Below are 14363 nucleotides of genomic sequence, written 5' to 3' on the forward strand. Positions count from 1 at the left end.
TCACGCAATGCGCTTGAGCCTCACGACAGAGGCCAGAACTACAGTGCTGAAGAGCTACAGTACTCCCCCCCCCCCCCACCCCTCAAAAATAGCCCCCCTATTACTATACCCCCCATAGCGAAGCGAGCGTTGTTCATACAGTTGTCTACCTTTTATAGGAGGAAGTTAAAAAGAACGAAGGAATCGGCAATCAAGTCGTGTAACCTCGGCCGGTAGCCAGTACCTTGAGCGGGACGGGTGGTTCTTCCATACGGCCCCCGAATGGTCCCCCGATGTATCGATGTGCTTGCAGTTTTTGGCTAATGCTTGCGCAATTCCCCCCCCCCCCCCCCCCCCCCCCGTGCTCGCATTGTATTTTTTGTTGTGCACGCTGCTCGATGTATTTAAAAAATAAAAAAAAATAAATAAATCGCAAAAAAAACGGGGTGCTCGCAAGCTCGCCAAAAAACATTCGGGGGCTTTTTAGACCTCTCGGGCCTCGACCCCCCTCTCGTCCTGGCTATGGGCCTGTTAACTGCAACCCAAAAATATAGGCCACTGTTACCATCACAAGGAAAAAGGAAAAGCTATTTGGGGGGGGGGGGGGGGAATCATTGTATGGATTTTTTTATCTTAGGTATCTAGGTTGGGACAGTGGGATGACCAATATTTGGGCGGGAAAGCTCCATTTAGCGGAACCACACCCCCAAGAAACATCGCGCAATGTCGGATCAAGATAAACTTTATTTTATTCGACACTCACATTAAAACGTTTTATGAAAATTTTAATAGGAAGGATTTTTTTTATTAGGGTTGCTATGGGTTGCTGAACTTCTCCAAAAATATCTGCAGAAATTAAACAAAAAATATTTTTATACAAGTGTGACACTTGTTCTTTAAAAGCATTACAAATACCAATTATCGAAATTAATATCATGACCATGTAATTACTTTCGTGATAAAATAACTATTATATGTATCATTTCTCAACAGGCATGCAAACACTAAAATATCTACCCACGTATTCAAGTTCTACAAAAGCATCACAAACTCTAATTATCAAGTAAAGAAAATTTAATTGGTCCAAAATATGAGCCATCCGTATTAATTGAGCTTGAAAACAGAGCACGTAGATACATCATACTTTGATAGGCAAACGTGGAGGCGAGAATATCATGACCAAGTAATTAGCTTTCATTTTGGTTAAACTTGATACATAAGACCAATACACGCAGACCGAACATACCAAGAAAGCATCAATCCGCGAACGACAAACACTAAGGGGAGGTGTTTAATCACGATTGGCGATGACCGAAGTGGTTTTTGAACTGATTGATAGCCTACAAGTGGGTAAATTTGGCCGTTATTAAAAACTCTCTATAAAAGGCGCACAAGAGTCAAATACAGTACATTATTTTTCAGAGACATAAGGCAGTTCTACGAAACGTCCTCACGAAGTTATAGGTAAGTGACAAAAATAGTGTGTTATTTTGCAGAAACTGAGCGCGAGGGAGTATGTTTCTTAGCAAGCTTGCAATATTTTTCTACTCGAAAAACATTCGCAATTCAATACATTTTTATTTTGATGTCCAGCCCTAAGCTTTATTGTCACGAGAAAATAAACTGCCAAAAGTCCCCTAACAAGTGTCTGGGTTATTTCTTTTTTGACTCTAAAACGTGGGTTTATAAAAGGGGGGCTTAATAGACTTGGCGGATTTGGATATATGATTTTCCCCTATCTAAACACAAGGTATCTACTTCCTTTTGCCTATACTGAAAATTTATTGTCGTTTCTACTACAAGGCAAACATCACTGATACTTGAAAGGGAACGTTGAGCTTTGTAAACTTATGGCTCGACGTGGATTTTTTCGTGGATCTGGGTTCCTTTTATCTGTGCATCATCACAAAACGCCGGAAGCGTTTACAAGGACCTGTTTTATTATACATTTTTAATTTTTTTTTAAATCTCTTTTTGTCGTTTCAGAAAATGAAGCTTCTTGTTGTCATCCTGTTGGGTATTGTTGTTTGCGTTTCTGCGCAACCCTTCTGCGACCCAGCCTGTAAGTGTATTCGTACGGATTCACGTGTTAGAAGCAGAGACACTTCTGATAGGACCGTAGCTTTAGTTGATTGATTACAAGAGGATATACTTGCATGATCTTCCGTACTTGAAAAAAAATTGAGTGTATCTATTCTATCAATCTGGTTTCAATTAACTATGGCCGTTTTTCTATGTCACAGTCAGTTCCTAATAAGAACAAAAAATACCATATAGCTGGAAGTCCGCTTCAATCATTTTTTTTTTTTAGTTTTGTCGATAAGAACTGTGTACGTCGGGAATTTCCACCAAAAATTTGTATTTTGTAAGATTAAGCTATCCACAATATTGAAGGGTAGGCCCACACCCTAAACCAGACCCTAATCTGTCAAACTCTAGACACTCCAACAGAAAATGACGTGAAAAGCAAGATTTGCAGCCTAGAGACCCGTGTAGAAAGGCTCGAGATGAGCACAGGTAAGCAGCGGCGTAGCCAGGATTTTTAACTGGGGGGGCCCAAAAGGGACTTTTAAATCATTTTTCGCTGTATTTTAGTTAATGTCTTATACATTTGCTGAATTTTTGGCTGCTAAAACGTGGGAGGCCCGGTCTCCCTAGGCCACCCCCCTGGAAAAGATTATATCAATGTTGATTTTAACACAAGCTACCCGATATAAGCTGACACCGTGGGGTGGGGGTTATCGTCGGCAAAATCAATTTTAATAACCCTAAGGGATAGCTTTTTGGGTGTGGTTAACAGCAATTCTTACCCCTAAGAGATATCAAATTGGATGTCACCGAAGGATTTTTTACCCCAAGAGATAGTAAAATTTGGAAAAATACGTTAAGGATTGACAGTAGGTCGAATTTTATACCCTAAGAGATAACAGAATCGGAAAAACTTAAACGTCCCCCGGAATAGCAGTTTATCGAATTTTATACCCTAAGAGATAGCAAAATCCGAAAAAACGTTAAACATCCCCTAAGGGATAGCAGTGATTTTATACCCTAAAAGATAGGACGATCACTCTCGTCTACTTTTCTTGAGAGTATCCCCCCTGGGCTGACATCAATATCACTGAACACTTTGTATCTCAATTGCAGCTCCAATGACTAGCTGCCGTGCCGCTAATCCGTAAGTAATTTAAAGGCAGTTTCTCTTACATGCACGATTAAATTCCCTTCAAATGCTTGTACAATTTTTGTTCCTCGCACACTTCCGTCAAAAAAAGAATCCGTTAACACCGCGACTATTTATAGCATGTCACAGAGATGCTTGTTGACCCAGGGCCGTTGCAGGGGGTATGGCACTGGGGGCAGGTGCCCCCCAAAAATTTTTTCAAAATCAAGAAAATGTCAGTAAGGGTGTGTCTGTTCTACTCAAGATGTTTTTATTTTCCTGTATCGTGTCCCCCTCCCCTCAAAATGTCTAGGCCTGCCAAAACTCTGTAAATCCCCCTCATCTTTCGAGGCCTACTATAACATCATCTCGCAGTTAAATATATCATACAAAAAATGTCAACAATAGCAGCATCACATGAAACAGCTGGTCATCATTCTTTAAATTTCTGTTGGTAGCCAAAATAATGGTGAACAGACCCTCAGAATCAATGGACAGCAGTTCTCAGCCTACTGCCATGTTGATCCGATTGTTAACTGTGGCCCGGGACCCTGGACAATGGTCATGAAGGTGGACGGGAATAAGGTATGCCGACATGTCAATCAACATGTCAATCAACATTTCAATCAAGGTATGCCGACATGTCAATCAACATGTCAATCAAGAGTGTCTGTTCTGCGAAGACCTTTCGTCAATTGACTGTGTGTATTATATGCGCTTAGGGTATTAGAGTGATACTAAAGTGTTCGCCGGATGGGGAAAGGGTTGTGTTCGTCAATGGCCATTCCCTGAATCGTCAAATCTAATACGTCCTAGCATATTCATTTTGACTGGGTATCCCCTTCACTCTACTTAACCAAACGAGTTGTTTATATGTTTTTTTTAGCAACTTCTACTACCATTCTTCTTACGTTTTCGCAAATTAACTTTGACTGCGCATTCCTTACTTAGGAAGTTCTTATGCGTCTCTTCTTTCTTTAAGTATATAAAATGTGCATTTTTATCAGAAAAACTTCAACTATGATTCAACCTACTGGACTGACGATGAATCCTACAACATGGCTGGAGGCAAGACATTCACAGACCATCAGGAAACCAAGCTTCCCACATTCTGGGGTACAGAATTCAGTAGAGTGTGCGTCGGAATGCAAAAAGTGAGTAGACAACTCTATGCCAACTGGCACTTTCTCTTTAGCGGGCAGCGAAGCAGTGTTTTGTTTACAGGACCCCTTATTATTGAGGACTGATAAAAGTGTTATAAGGGTAAACTAGTTCAAACTGCGTACGGGAGGTCAAAAGACAAACGGCTGGTTGCTGGTTCACAATGGCGTTTATTGTAAGGACAAGCTCTTCTTAGCGAGCAGGGAGGTACTCGAGCTCGTTCTTCGAGGAAAAGATCAGACGATTATTCTCAGAAGGCGAGGCTGATAGAAGGGAATCCTTACTAGGCCTCTTCCTTGACTAGGGATTGTCTTCACAAAACCAACAGTACTTACCCGATAGCCTCCGCAGCGAAGCTGTCGTTATTACAAGTGCACTGTGATCTACAGTGAAATCCTATTTATACTGTCATATTAATAATTCGGTAATAACTCGTTTGACTGCTATACGAGAGGTGATGTAAGAATTCAAATGAATGTTGATGTAAAAGAAGACACAATTTTTAAAATGCGTAGGTGTTAGTATAACAATCAATTAACTAGAAATAATTATCATATAAAATACTACAGAATAATGAGGCTGAGGAACACGTTTGGCTTGTTTGAAATGTAAAGTAATTGTTTATTTAGTTTTGGCATAGGTCACACTGCGCATGACCTGTATGACTAGCAGGTGCATACTTAGTATTCAGAATAGAAGGTGAAGGTGATAAAAGGTCAATATTAAAGGCGAGGTTCTACTTTTTATGAGTCTGATCGTTTCCAAAGGTGTCCTTGTTAGCGAGGTTATACTTTATTTGAAAAGTCTGATCGTTTCCAAAGGTGTCCTTGTTAGCGAGGTTATACTTTATTTGAAAAGTCTGATGGTTTCAAAAGGTGTCCTTATTAGCGAGGTTCTACTTTATATGAAAAGTCTGATGGTTTCCAAAGGTGTCCTTATTAGCGAGGTTCTACTTTACATGAAAGTCTGATGGTTTCCAAAGGTGTCCTTATTAGCGAGGTTCTACTTCATATAAAAGTCTTTTGGTTTCCAAAGGTGTCCTTATTAGCGAGGTTCTACTTCATATAAAAAGTCTGATGGTTTCCAAAGGTGTCCTTGTTAGCGAGGGCACCAAGGATGGATCACTACCACAGTGGCGTGTCTAGGTAAAACAGGGTGGCGTCAAGTGTAATTCACTAGTATGGATAAATTAAACTCGGCACCCTTAAACAGCCCTCATCAGCCGCGATTTCGTAATCCTAGAAAAGTACCAAGGGATAAAGCATCCATTTTCATCGGCTGATTTGCCAATAATGCGATATTTTTTATTGAATTTTGTAAATGAAGCGTAAAACTTTGTTTTAAGATGGCTATTTTGAGATTTTAATACACGTATACCTTCCAATGTTCAATGAAAACAATAACGAATTTGCTGGCGCGTCCACAGGGGGGTGCGCAGGGTGCGCGCACCCCTCCCCCCTTGGCGGCCAAAAAGTGGGTCATGTCTTATTAATGAATCTTTAAATACTTGGATTTTCAATAAGATTCCTACGACTGCGCACCCCCCCCCCCCCCCCCCCCCCGCCCCCCTCTCCTCAGCCAATCCTGTGTACGCGCCTGAAGGTGTTATGACTGACATGGGCACTTGGTAATTGGTCACTAGATACATCTAGACTTTTTCTATAGAAACACACACATAAAATTAACCGTCTTCTTAACGACCAACAGGCACGATTTTGTCAGCAGTATAAGTAGTTGATCTGATTGCAACAGCTATTGTTTGTGCGATACTTTACAGCCGACATTCTGGCTTTAGTTTGTTTGACTCCGAAGAAAATGGGAAATGTTTAACAAACTACTTTAGAACACCACTTCCAACATGGTGTGCAAAACTTGCAGGTGCAAAAAGCGATAAACATAAAACTTTAACCTAATTTTTTTCTATCCTGCAGCCTGGCACTTCTAATATTCAATGGATGAGGATCAACATGAACAGCACTCGGCCATCACTCCAATCGGTATTCACTGGTGACCGACTCGAGGCAAACATCCCAGACAAAGATTGGCGAAATCTGCTCGGATCCACGGAGGCAACACTGCAGCGCAACTGCCAAAGATCAGGATTCAATGCCATATGCGAAAGGGCTTGGGGGCCCCGAGCAAGAATTGGTATAGTCGCTAATAATGATATGGATTGTTATAGCTGCGACTCTGTTATAGGAATAGGCATTGATGCAGACTACTGGCAGCATTATTCTGCTGGTAATATGTGCGATTATTGGTGTAGCAATCTCGAACACACAAATGATATGAGGGAAAACTTTCAAGCGACCATGTCATATGTGCTTGTCGCATGATGTGAAACCATCCCATGACTCATGTAATACTGTAGAGGGTAGATAATAAACGAGCATTATAAAACCCAAACTCGTCTACTTTCATTTTGAACACCAAACTCTCCATCCATGACATGGACTCGAGGCTTCCGGGGTGTCCGACGACAGAGCCATGACAAAGCTAAGAACCCTTTGCGCCTGCCTAGAATTACCCCTCTCCCCCTCCTAGCGATCGAGTTCGAGTCTGGAAAACTTTAGTAAAAGGAGCTTGACGAATTCATATCTTTATTGTTTCATATCTCATGGCAGCCATATTTGAGCGAGCGGATGACTAAAGGTATTTCGACCTTGCTTTACAACAGGCTTTTAGATACAAGCCCTAGACTATTTCAGGGATAGAGGCAACAGATAATTTCATACGTTTTATCTATAGCGTCGGGGCGTTGATTCGTTCGTTCTGCGGTAGGGCTAGCACTAGAGGTGCGCGTCGCGAGAAAGCCTACCAATTTACGTCGTCCGGCGCGACTTATTAAAAATATGATAGCGCAAAATACAAATACGTTCACAAAGCCAACAATTTATAGCTGCTTCGGGTACTACTTTTGTTATAACGCTGAATTTCGATAAACTAATAGCAAAAGAGTAAGGAGTCAAACACTCTTTTGATCCTTAGCTTAGCCGACGGGAAGACTGCACAAAGTAGATGGCCAAACTAGATACCCAGCAGATGATGCAGTATTCTTACAAGAAATTCAACATCTTGATTTGAGAATTGTTTTAAAAACAGAATGCAAGTATTACAAAATTTTACTTTCTATTTAGTAAATTTAATAACATTACCCCCAAGTCCCTTTAAATGATATTATTACGTAAACCTTTCAGGTAACTGAATATTTTGTGGCCAACATTTCATAAACGATACGCAACTTTAAGCCTTTGTGGTTTTTGTATTCCTTCCCGCCATCAACGCTGTCCTGATTTTTCTTGGTCCCCAACTCTTAGTTTATTTTCCGCTCCATCTTAATCCTTCTTTTTCTCCTCGCTCGCTTCCGCTCCAACAATTCTCGTCGCCATTAGCAATATACCAACCGCTGACACGCTCACCGATAACATCCCGGGCGCGTAAACACTCAACTCCTGCGCGAGCCCCCCTAAGGTCGGAGAGAGCATGCGCGCGAATGACATGAGCGAGTTCCCGACCCCGAGAAGTAAACCTTTCTCATCCGCGCGTCCCCGCTTGAGGGTCAAGTTAGTGGAGCACACTCGAGAGACGGCGCTAGAGAACGCCAAGGGAGCGATAAACACAACGAGGACCCAAAGCTCTGGTGAGAATGTCACGCAGAAGATGGAAATTGCTAGAATGGAGGAGAAGTGTAGAAGAGCCTTTGCGTCATCGTTATTGTAAAATGTAAGTAAATTGCCAACGAAGTACCCGGATAAACCGCCAACGATTCCATTAAAAGACATAACGTACCCGTTCGTCTTGGGCGTGGTGTTATAACGGAATTCAAGCACTGTGGAGAAGTTACTTCTAAAAATGATCATCGAGAATCCCATAAGAAAGCGGACGATGAGAAGATCTAGAACGTTGCTGAATGAAGCAACGCGAAAGTAGGATATCCACTTAGCTATGAACCCCTTCTTAGCGTGTTTATCTGGTTGTTGTTTTAAGTCACTAGCAATCTTAAGATTTTCCTGAAGCTTTCGTCCGGATTTAGTTTGTATTTCAGAATTCCTTGCGCCGTCAAATTCGGAAGACTCGCTCGCAGTGCCGACATCTTTGTTGGGTGAACTCTGCTGTTGATCATCATGCTCGATGCAAAGCCACGTGAAGATTGTCATGGCGACAAAGAGAATACCCTCCAATAGAAACACGCGAAAGAAGCCGTTGTCAGTCATCGCAAGGTGACCGCCAATCAGAGGGCCGACCACAAAACCGAGGCTTGAAAACGCGTTAAATTTTCCAAACACAGAGATGCGCTGAGCAGGGGCAGTAATGTCCGCAAGACAGGCTTTGCACAAACTTTGGCTTTGTTTGAATAGACCTATCACAATAAAAGTAGATAAACATTCAAGGAAAGTTTTGTTCAATGAATGCAACACATTTTATTTTTATTTTCAGCCACCTTTATATTTTTACATAATGCAAAAAAACTAAAAAACATGCAAAAAAAAAATTGTAAAGACCCTTAATGCGACTTGTACTTATGACGTAATTTTTACGTAAGTAATAGCTAAATGAGATGATCATTTCAGTAGCGAATAAAAATTCAATCATTATAAAACTCAATTTTTCCTACTAACTAGCTATTTTTATTTTAAATAATCTATATATAATTGCTTTGTTCCAAAATAATATTAGATCAAATAAAAAATATGATATTTCAATGATCAAAATAAAACCAAAATAACCGCACAAATCTGATCCAGAGACTTTGAAAAGGAGTGAGGTTGTAGTAGTTTACTCTGACAGGGAATGCACTATTAACTCCTTCCAGGGGGGGGGGAGGGGAGGGGGCCTAGGGTACTTGATCTATACCATTTCTCGCACACAGTAGCTACCCCTCCCTCACTCACCAATTGGAATTCTTGTAAGGGCCAGCATTATAAGTGATACAGACAGACCATGTAACAAATATGCAGCACCAGTCCCCAGGAGACTCACAAGAAGGACTTTCTTCCGTCCTGCAACATCGCTGAATTTACCCTAGAAATATCAGACAACAATCAAGTGTTTAACCTATTGACTCTTGGCTATTTTTGAGCTGAATTTACAAAAAACAGACTGAAAACAGATACCTCCCCCCCCCCTATTATGAGTTTTATACAGCCTGTCAAAGTCAAACACAGCTGCACCTAGTCAGCTGTATCCAAGCTTTCCAACAGTGCTTTGCGGTCCCCACTTTTAACCCCTCGTCGTTGTGCTGAAGCCAGCACAAGTTGATGGTTGCTTGTATTTTTCATCAAAAATACAGCTATGAGCATATTAGGAGAGTGTCTCAGGACATCATGAAGTCTTTTGGGGCATAATTGAGTGCTTTGCTTATGGATATTTGCAAGCAAAGGGGGATTCATGATGATTTTTGATTGTTTGGCTTTGCCTGGATGAGAAAATAATTTTCTAATGAATCAACACAGCTCTCCTAAATGCTGTCTTTTCTGAAACCAAATTGATTCCAGAATTGTTTACACTGCTAATCTGGGTCAGTATGACCTGGAATTGATTTGTTTGGCTTTGGGGTGAAAAGACATCTGACTTTGGGGAGAGGAGTGTTGACTGGCCCTCCCCTCGTGAATTTTCCCCTGGATCTCCCAGAATGCTTTGCAATACGTAAAGACATCTTCGTGGTTGTACAATCTTTCAAGGAGTGGACATTGTGTTTTGAGGCCATGGAAATGTACCTGGAGTATCAGAATAAAGGTATCTATTTGTGTCTTGAGCTGTGTTTGCTGATCTCTCTCCCTTGTGTTGTATTTTGAGCGTTTTATTGAGAGGGGTGATTCTGCTTTTCTTTCCTTGTTCGATTTGAAATTTGTCAAAGAACCTGTGCTATTATTTGGCTTAAGAGTAGTTGCCAACACCTTGGTTGGATGCATATCTTCAAGACCATTTATCCCTTAGACTGATGCCTGAGTATCTTCATCTTGTTGTGTTAGTTTGCATTTATGAATTTTTTGCGTTGTGGGTACTTCCCAAAGCCGGTACAGGCCAGTTGAGGGGTCAATGTGTTAAAGTGGAAAAAATCAAATTTTGAGGCAGCCCACTCACTTCTCTACTTAGTCGCCTTCCCAGTTTCTGAGTTCTTAATTATTCATTAAAAAAAACGGGCCCATTTTTTCACATTACATCATTTGACTTCAGGTTTAGTGACACTGCTGTAATGGGAACTCCAGTGTTGGTTGAGAGGGAATGGAAAAGGGGACTGAATTCCCTGGACCCCCTGGATTCCACTACTTTGAGGTTTAGGGTATATTTTGAGGTTTCAATGTTTTCAATTGTCTTACTTAAAGCTGCATTGTCACCCGTTTGCTTCCGGTCTATAACATAACAACCTCTTATGATTTTTAATAAAAAAAACTTCAAAATTGTAAAATCAGTGTGTCTATTGAAAGTTTATTAGAGGGTGTGACTGATAATTTAGAGCGGATGGCCTGTTAAATAGCAAGGATTCTAATATGTCTCTTGTCAAGGAGGTTTCCATTTGACCTCTGGAAGTAAACTGGTGGCATGCAGCATTAAGTGGCACCTCTATGAAGCATCCAATCTTCATAAGTGGCTGCAGCTGCAATATCCATTCCCAAATGCATAGGCAGAGCAACCCACCTCTTATCTTTAGGGTTTTTCTGAAACTATGCAGCAGCTATATTCGTAAAGTGTACCATACTTGTTACAGCTTTCTAAACCTCCATTAAGCCAGCAACTTGTGTTTATTGCCCAGATGAAGTAGCACAGTCACGTGTGGGTGCTGGCTTAAATAGAGTTACTACTAAGGAGAGGCACCTGCAGGGGTGCAGGGGGGGGGGGGGACTTACCACAAGTGGATTGCTGAAGAACTGAATCGCTCCATAAACTGAACCTGCAGGGAAATGATTCAAAACTGAATCCTTGCACTTAAATGTGGATTTAAGTTCTATTGGTGTCATTTAAAGAAATGTTTATTTTGTCATCGATTATGACCACCTTTTTATATTTATCACATAGCACTTGAACATTGTACCAATATGTATTTAATACTGGTCTGTTAATTGTCCTTTACACAATACTTTGAGTTCAATGATTTTCACTATAACATTCTGGCTATTTTATGACAAAGATTACAGAAAGGTAATTATTTATAGGGGGAGGGAGGGCTGCTAAGTTGAGTTTTTTTCTGGTTCAAAAATTAGGCTCTTCCCCAATTTAAGCACAAAAATGGTGCCCCTCCCCAAAAAGGCTACCAAAAATTATAGCACTCACCCTGAAACACCACCAAGCAAGGAGAAAATTTGATTTCAAGCCCATTTTCAGGGGTGTAAATGATATTGTATAGGGGGGTCAAATATGTGAATTGCTAATTCATTTTAAAACCTTAATAGAAAACAGCATCATTATCATGTTTTCATACCACCAATCTGAAAAGTTAGTAGCGTGGGACATGAATTGAAATTAGTAATGGATGGATGGAATTAATAAATCCAAAGCTGCAAAAGATGAAAATAGTGAAGGCCAAATTTTAGAGGATAATGATTTTCAGCGACAGCCAAGCAAAAGTCATGAAAGTGCAAGCAGAGAATGCGTATTTTCGGAAGTTGACAGGTATGGACACTAAGACTTTGAGACATGTGTTTCTAGTTGAATTTTGAAAATCGCCGAAGTGAGTCCGAACAAAAATTCCATACATAATTCCTGTTTTCACGGTAAATTGGTTGAGCTGTAAATCAAGTTATTTCTTACGTACACACGAAATATGGTAATTATATGGATGACCTCCCTGGGCACGAATAGGTGATGATCTAAAAGAAGTTTTAAAAAGTTAAACGCTCGTCTCTAGTATTTCATAACTCTTAGGTATATAACGGTTGTAAATAAAAGGAGAGAAGATATGCACACAAAAAAAGAAAACACTTATTTGTATATAGAGCATAGGCAAACACCGGTCTATCAACACCATAAAATTTATTGTTATTGTTGATCTATTTCAATACTTACCTATCAGTCCAACGATTGACGGAGTAGCGCCTAACTCACGGGCTCTGCGAGCGGCAAGCGGTAAACCCATGCTTACAGTCATTAGATCCTAGTAGAGTACAAGAGGCAAGATACGTGTCACTTTAAAACCGTTTCGCTAGGGTTCTTCACAAAAAGCAAGGCGAACACTTGTTGTAAACAAACTTACCAGAAATCCAAGGAGATACAAGCAGTTGATAGTGAATTTTTCTGTACGGATCGAGACTTGTGAGGAAGCCATGCTTGAGTAGAGGGTTTTTTGACGTGGAAACGGTATATAAATAAAATACAAAAGAACACTTAGGGTTTTTATCTCTTTTCATGCAAAACTGAATGCGTAGGCTTCTAGAGTTGGTAGCCCTGTGGTTGCACGGTCAAGGAATGGGTGAGATTAACGCACAGGTAACCCAAGATGCTTGGTTGAAGAATATGTATTTTCTATTCTTAATCTTTGATTTTAAAATATAGAAATTTGTTTATTTGAGCGGAACCGCATAGCCATTATCAACAAAGACGACTAGTTTATTTATATGACGGCTAAAAGAATCCAAAGAGAAATTATTTTAGGACAATTTTTAATTAAAGGCGGTCTTATACCTCGGAGAAAGTATGTTTCGGCTGGAAAGTCAATTTTTGGGAAATGGTTTAAAACAATTCGTTAAACATCCCTTTACTATATTTCAAATTGAATTTTACTCGAATCCTATGTAAAATACTTAAAAAATCGAGAAATATGACAACATGTTGATTATTACCCCATAGCAAAGCCCATAGAAACGCTTGTTTTGAAGTTTTGAGTAGAAATAATAGAGGATCGCTACATCCCCTGGAAACCGTCCCCTCTGTAAATGATTTTGTAGCTCTAAACAGTACTTCCGCGGGCTTTATTGTTTGCCTTTTCAGAATAACTCGTGCTCAATTCAACCATCTAAACCACCCGCTTCAATACGCTTTCAAATTTTGCTTCATCTTGACTTTTCAGTACTATCGATATCTTAAATCATGGGAAGGACCAGTTACAGATCCCGCAAGCGTAGATTTCGAGGAAATCAACACACTGAACCGTCCTCTAAACAAGCAAAAAGCAGCAGCATCGATGCTGATGTGAGAGCGGGGAATGAGACCACGATTGAAGCTGGCCTATCGTCAAATCAACTCAATGAATCTGCCTCTTCTAAGAAGATCGAGGGAACTTTGAGAAAGGGCGAAGACCCGTCAAGAAACCTCAATGGTTTTCGACTGATAGACATGGAGATATTAGGTGATGTCTTTTGTTTGCTTGCTTGCAATGACTGTGGCGAGCAAAATATTGTCTTGGCGGAAGAGCCTATTAACCGACATGGCTGTGCCTCGTCTCTTCGATTGTTGTGCTTGAGCTGTGGATGGAAGCATAACTTCTTTACCTCCAAAAAGGCATCCAAGTTCTTCGAAGTGAATAGGCGACTTTTGTACGGCATGAGGGCGATTGGGCAAGGACAAGCCTCAGCAAAGCGATTTTGTGGGATTATGAACATGCCACCTCCCCCTAAGGCTAAAGCTTACGACTGCCACAATAAAGCTTTGTTGAAAGCATCAAAAGCTGTTGCTGAGGAATCTATGTCTGTAGCCGGTCAGCTAAAAAGTACCAGTAATAGTGACTTTGCTTACTGTCCTGGTACCAGTAATAGTGACTTTGCTAACTGTCCTGGTACCAGTAATAGTGACTTTGCTAACTGTCCTGGTACCAGTAATAGTGACTTTGCTAACTGTCCTGGTACCAGTAATAGTGACTTTGCTAACTGTCCTGGTACCAGTAATAGTGACTTTGCTAACTGTCCTGGTACCAGTAATAGTGACTTTGCTAACTGTCCTGGTACCAGTAATAGTGACTTTGCTAACTGTCCTGGTACCAGTAATAGTGACTTTGCTAACTGTCCTGGTACCAGTAATAGTGACTTTGCTAACTGTCCTGGTACCAGTGATAGTGACTTTGCTAACTGTCCTGGTACCAGTAATAGTGACTTTGCTAACTGTCCTGGTACCAGTAATAGTGACTTTGCTA

At 40.7% G+C, this 14363-nt stretch overlaps 2 protein-coding genes across 2 annotated transcripts; one reads left to right on the plus strand and one right to left on the minus strand.

Moving 5' to 3' along the window:
* The first annotated feature begins 1315 nt into the window (after positions 1-1315).
* LOC5518866 (uncharacterized skeletal organic matrix protein 5) lies at positions 1316-6706 on the plus strand. Its single transcript, XM_032363520.2, has 7 exons — positions 1316-1443; positions 1966-2041; positions 2419-2496; positions 3124-3154; positions 3598-3724; positions 4147-4293; positions 6232-6706. The coding sequence occupies exons 2-7, from the start codon at positions 1969-1971 to the stop codon at positions 6634-6636; spliced, it is 861 nt and encodes a 286-aa protein (XP_032219411.2). The 5' UTR covers positions 1316-1443; positions 1966-1968; the 3' UTR covers positions 6637-6706.
* A 669-nt stretch (positions 6707-7375) lies between these two features.
* Positions 7376-12677, minus strand: LOC5518867 (major facilitator superfamily domain-containing protein 9). Its single transcript, XM_032363519.2, has 5 exons — positions 12492-12677; positions 12305-12392; positions 11149-11192; positions 9193-9322; positions 7376-8660 (listed from the first exon to the last, which is right to left on the minus strand). The coding sequence occupies exons 1-5, from the start codon at positions 12561-12563 to the stop codon at positions 7636-7638; spliced, it is 1359 nt and encodes a 452-aa protein (XP_032219410.2). The 5' UTR covers positions 12564-12677; the 3' UTR covers positions 7376-7635.
* Positions 12678-14363: the final 1686 nt, after the last annotated feature.

Source organism: Nematostella vectensis, chromosome 14 (assembly GCF_932526225.1).
Source record: "Nematostella vectensis chromosome 14, jaNemVect1.1, whole genome shotgun sequence".
In the NCBI taxonomy this organism is placed as follows: Eukaryota; Metazoa; Cnidaria; class Anthozoa; order Actiniaria; family Edwardsiidae; genus Nematostella; species Nematostella vectensis.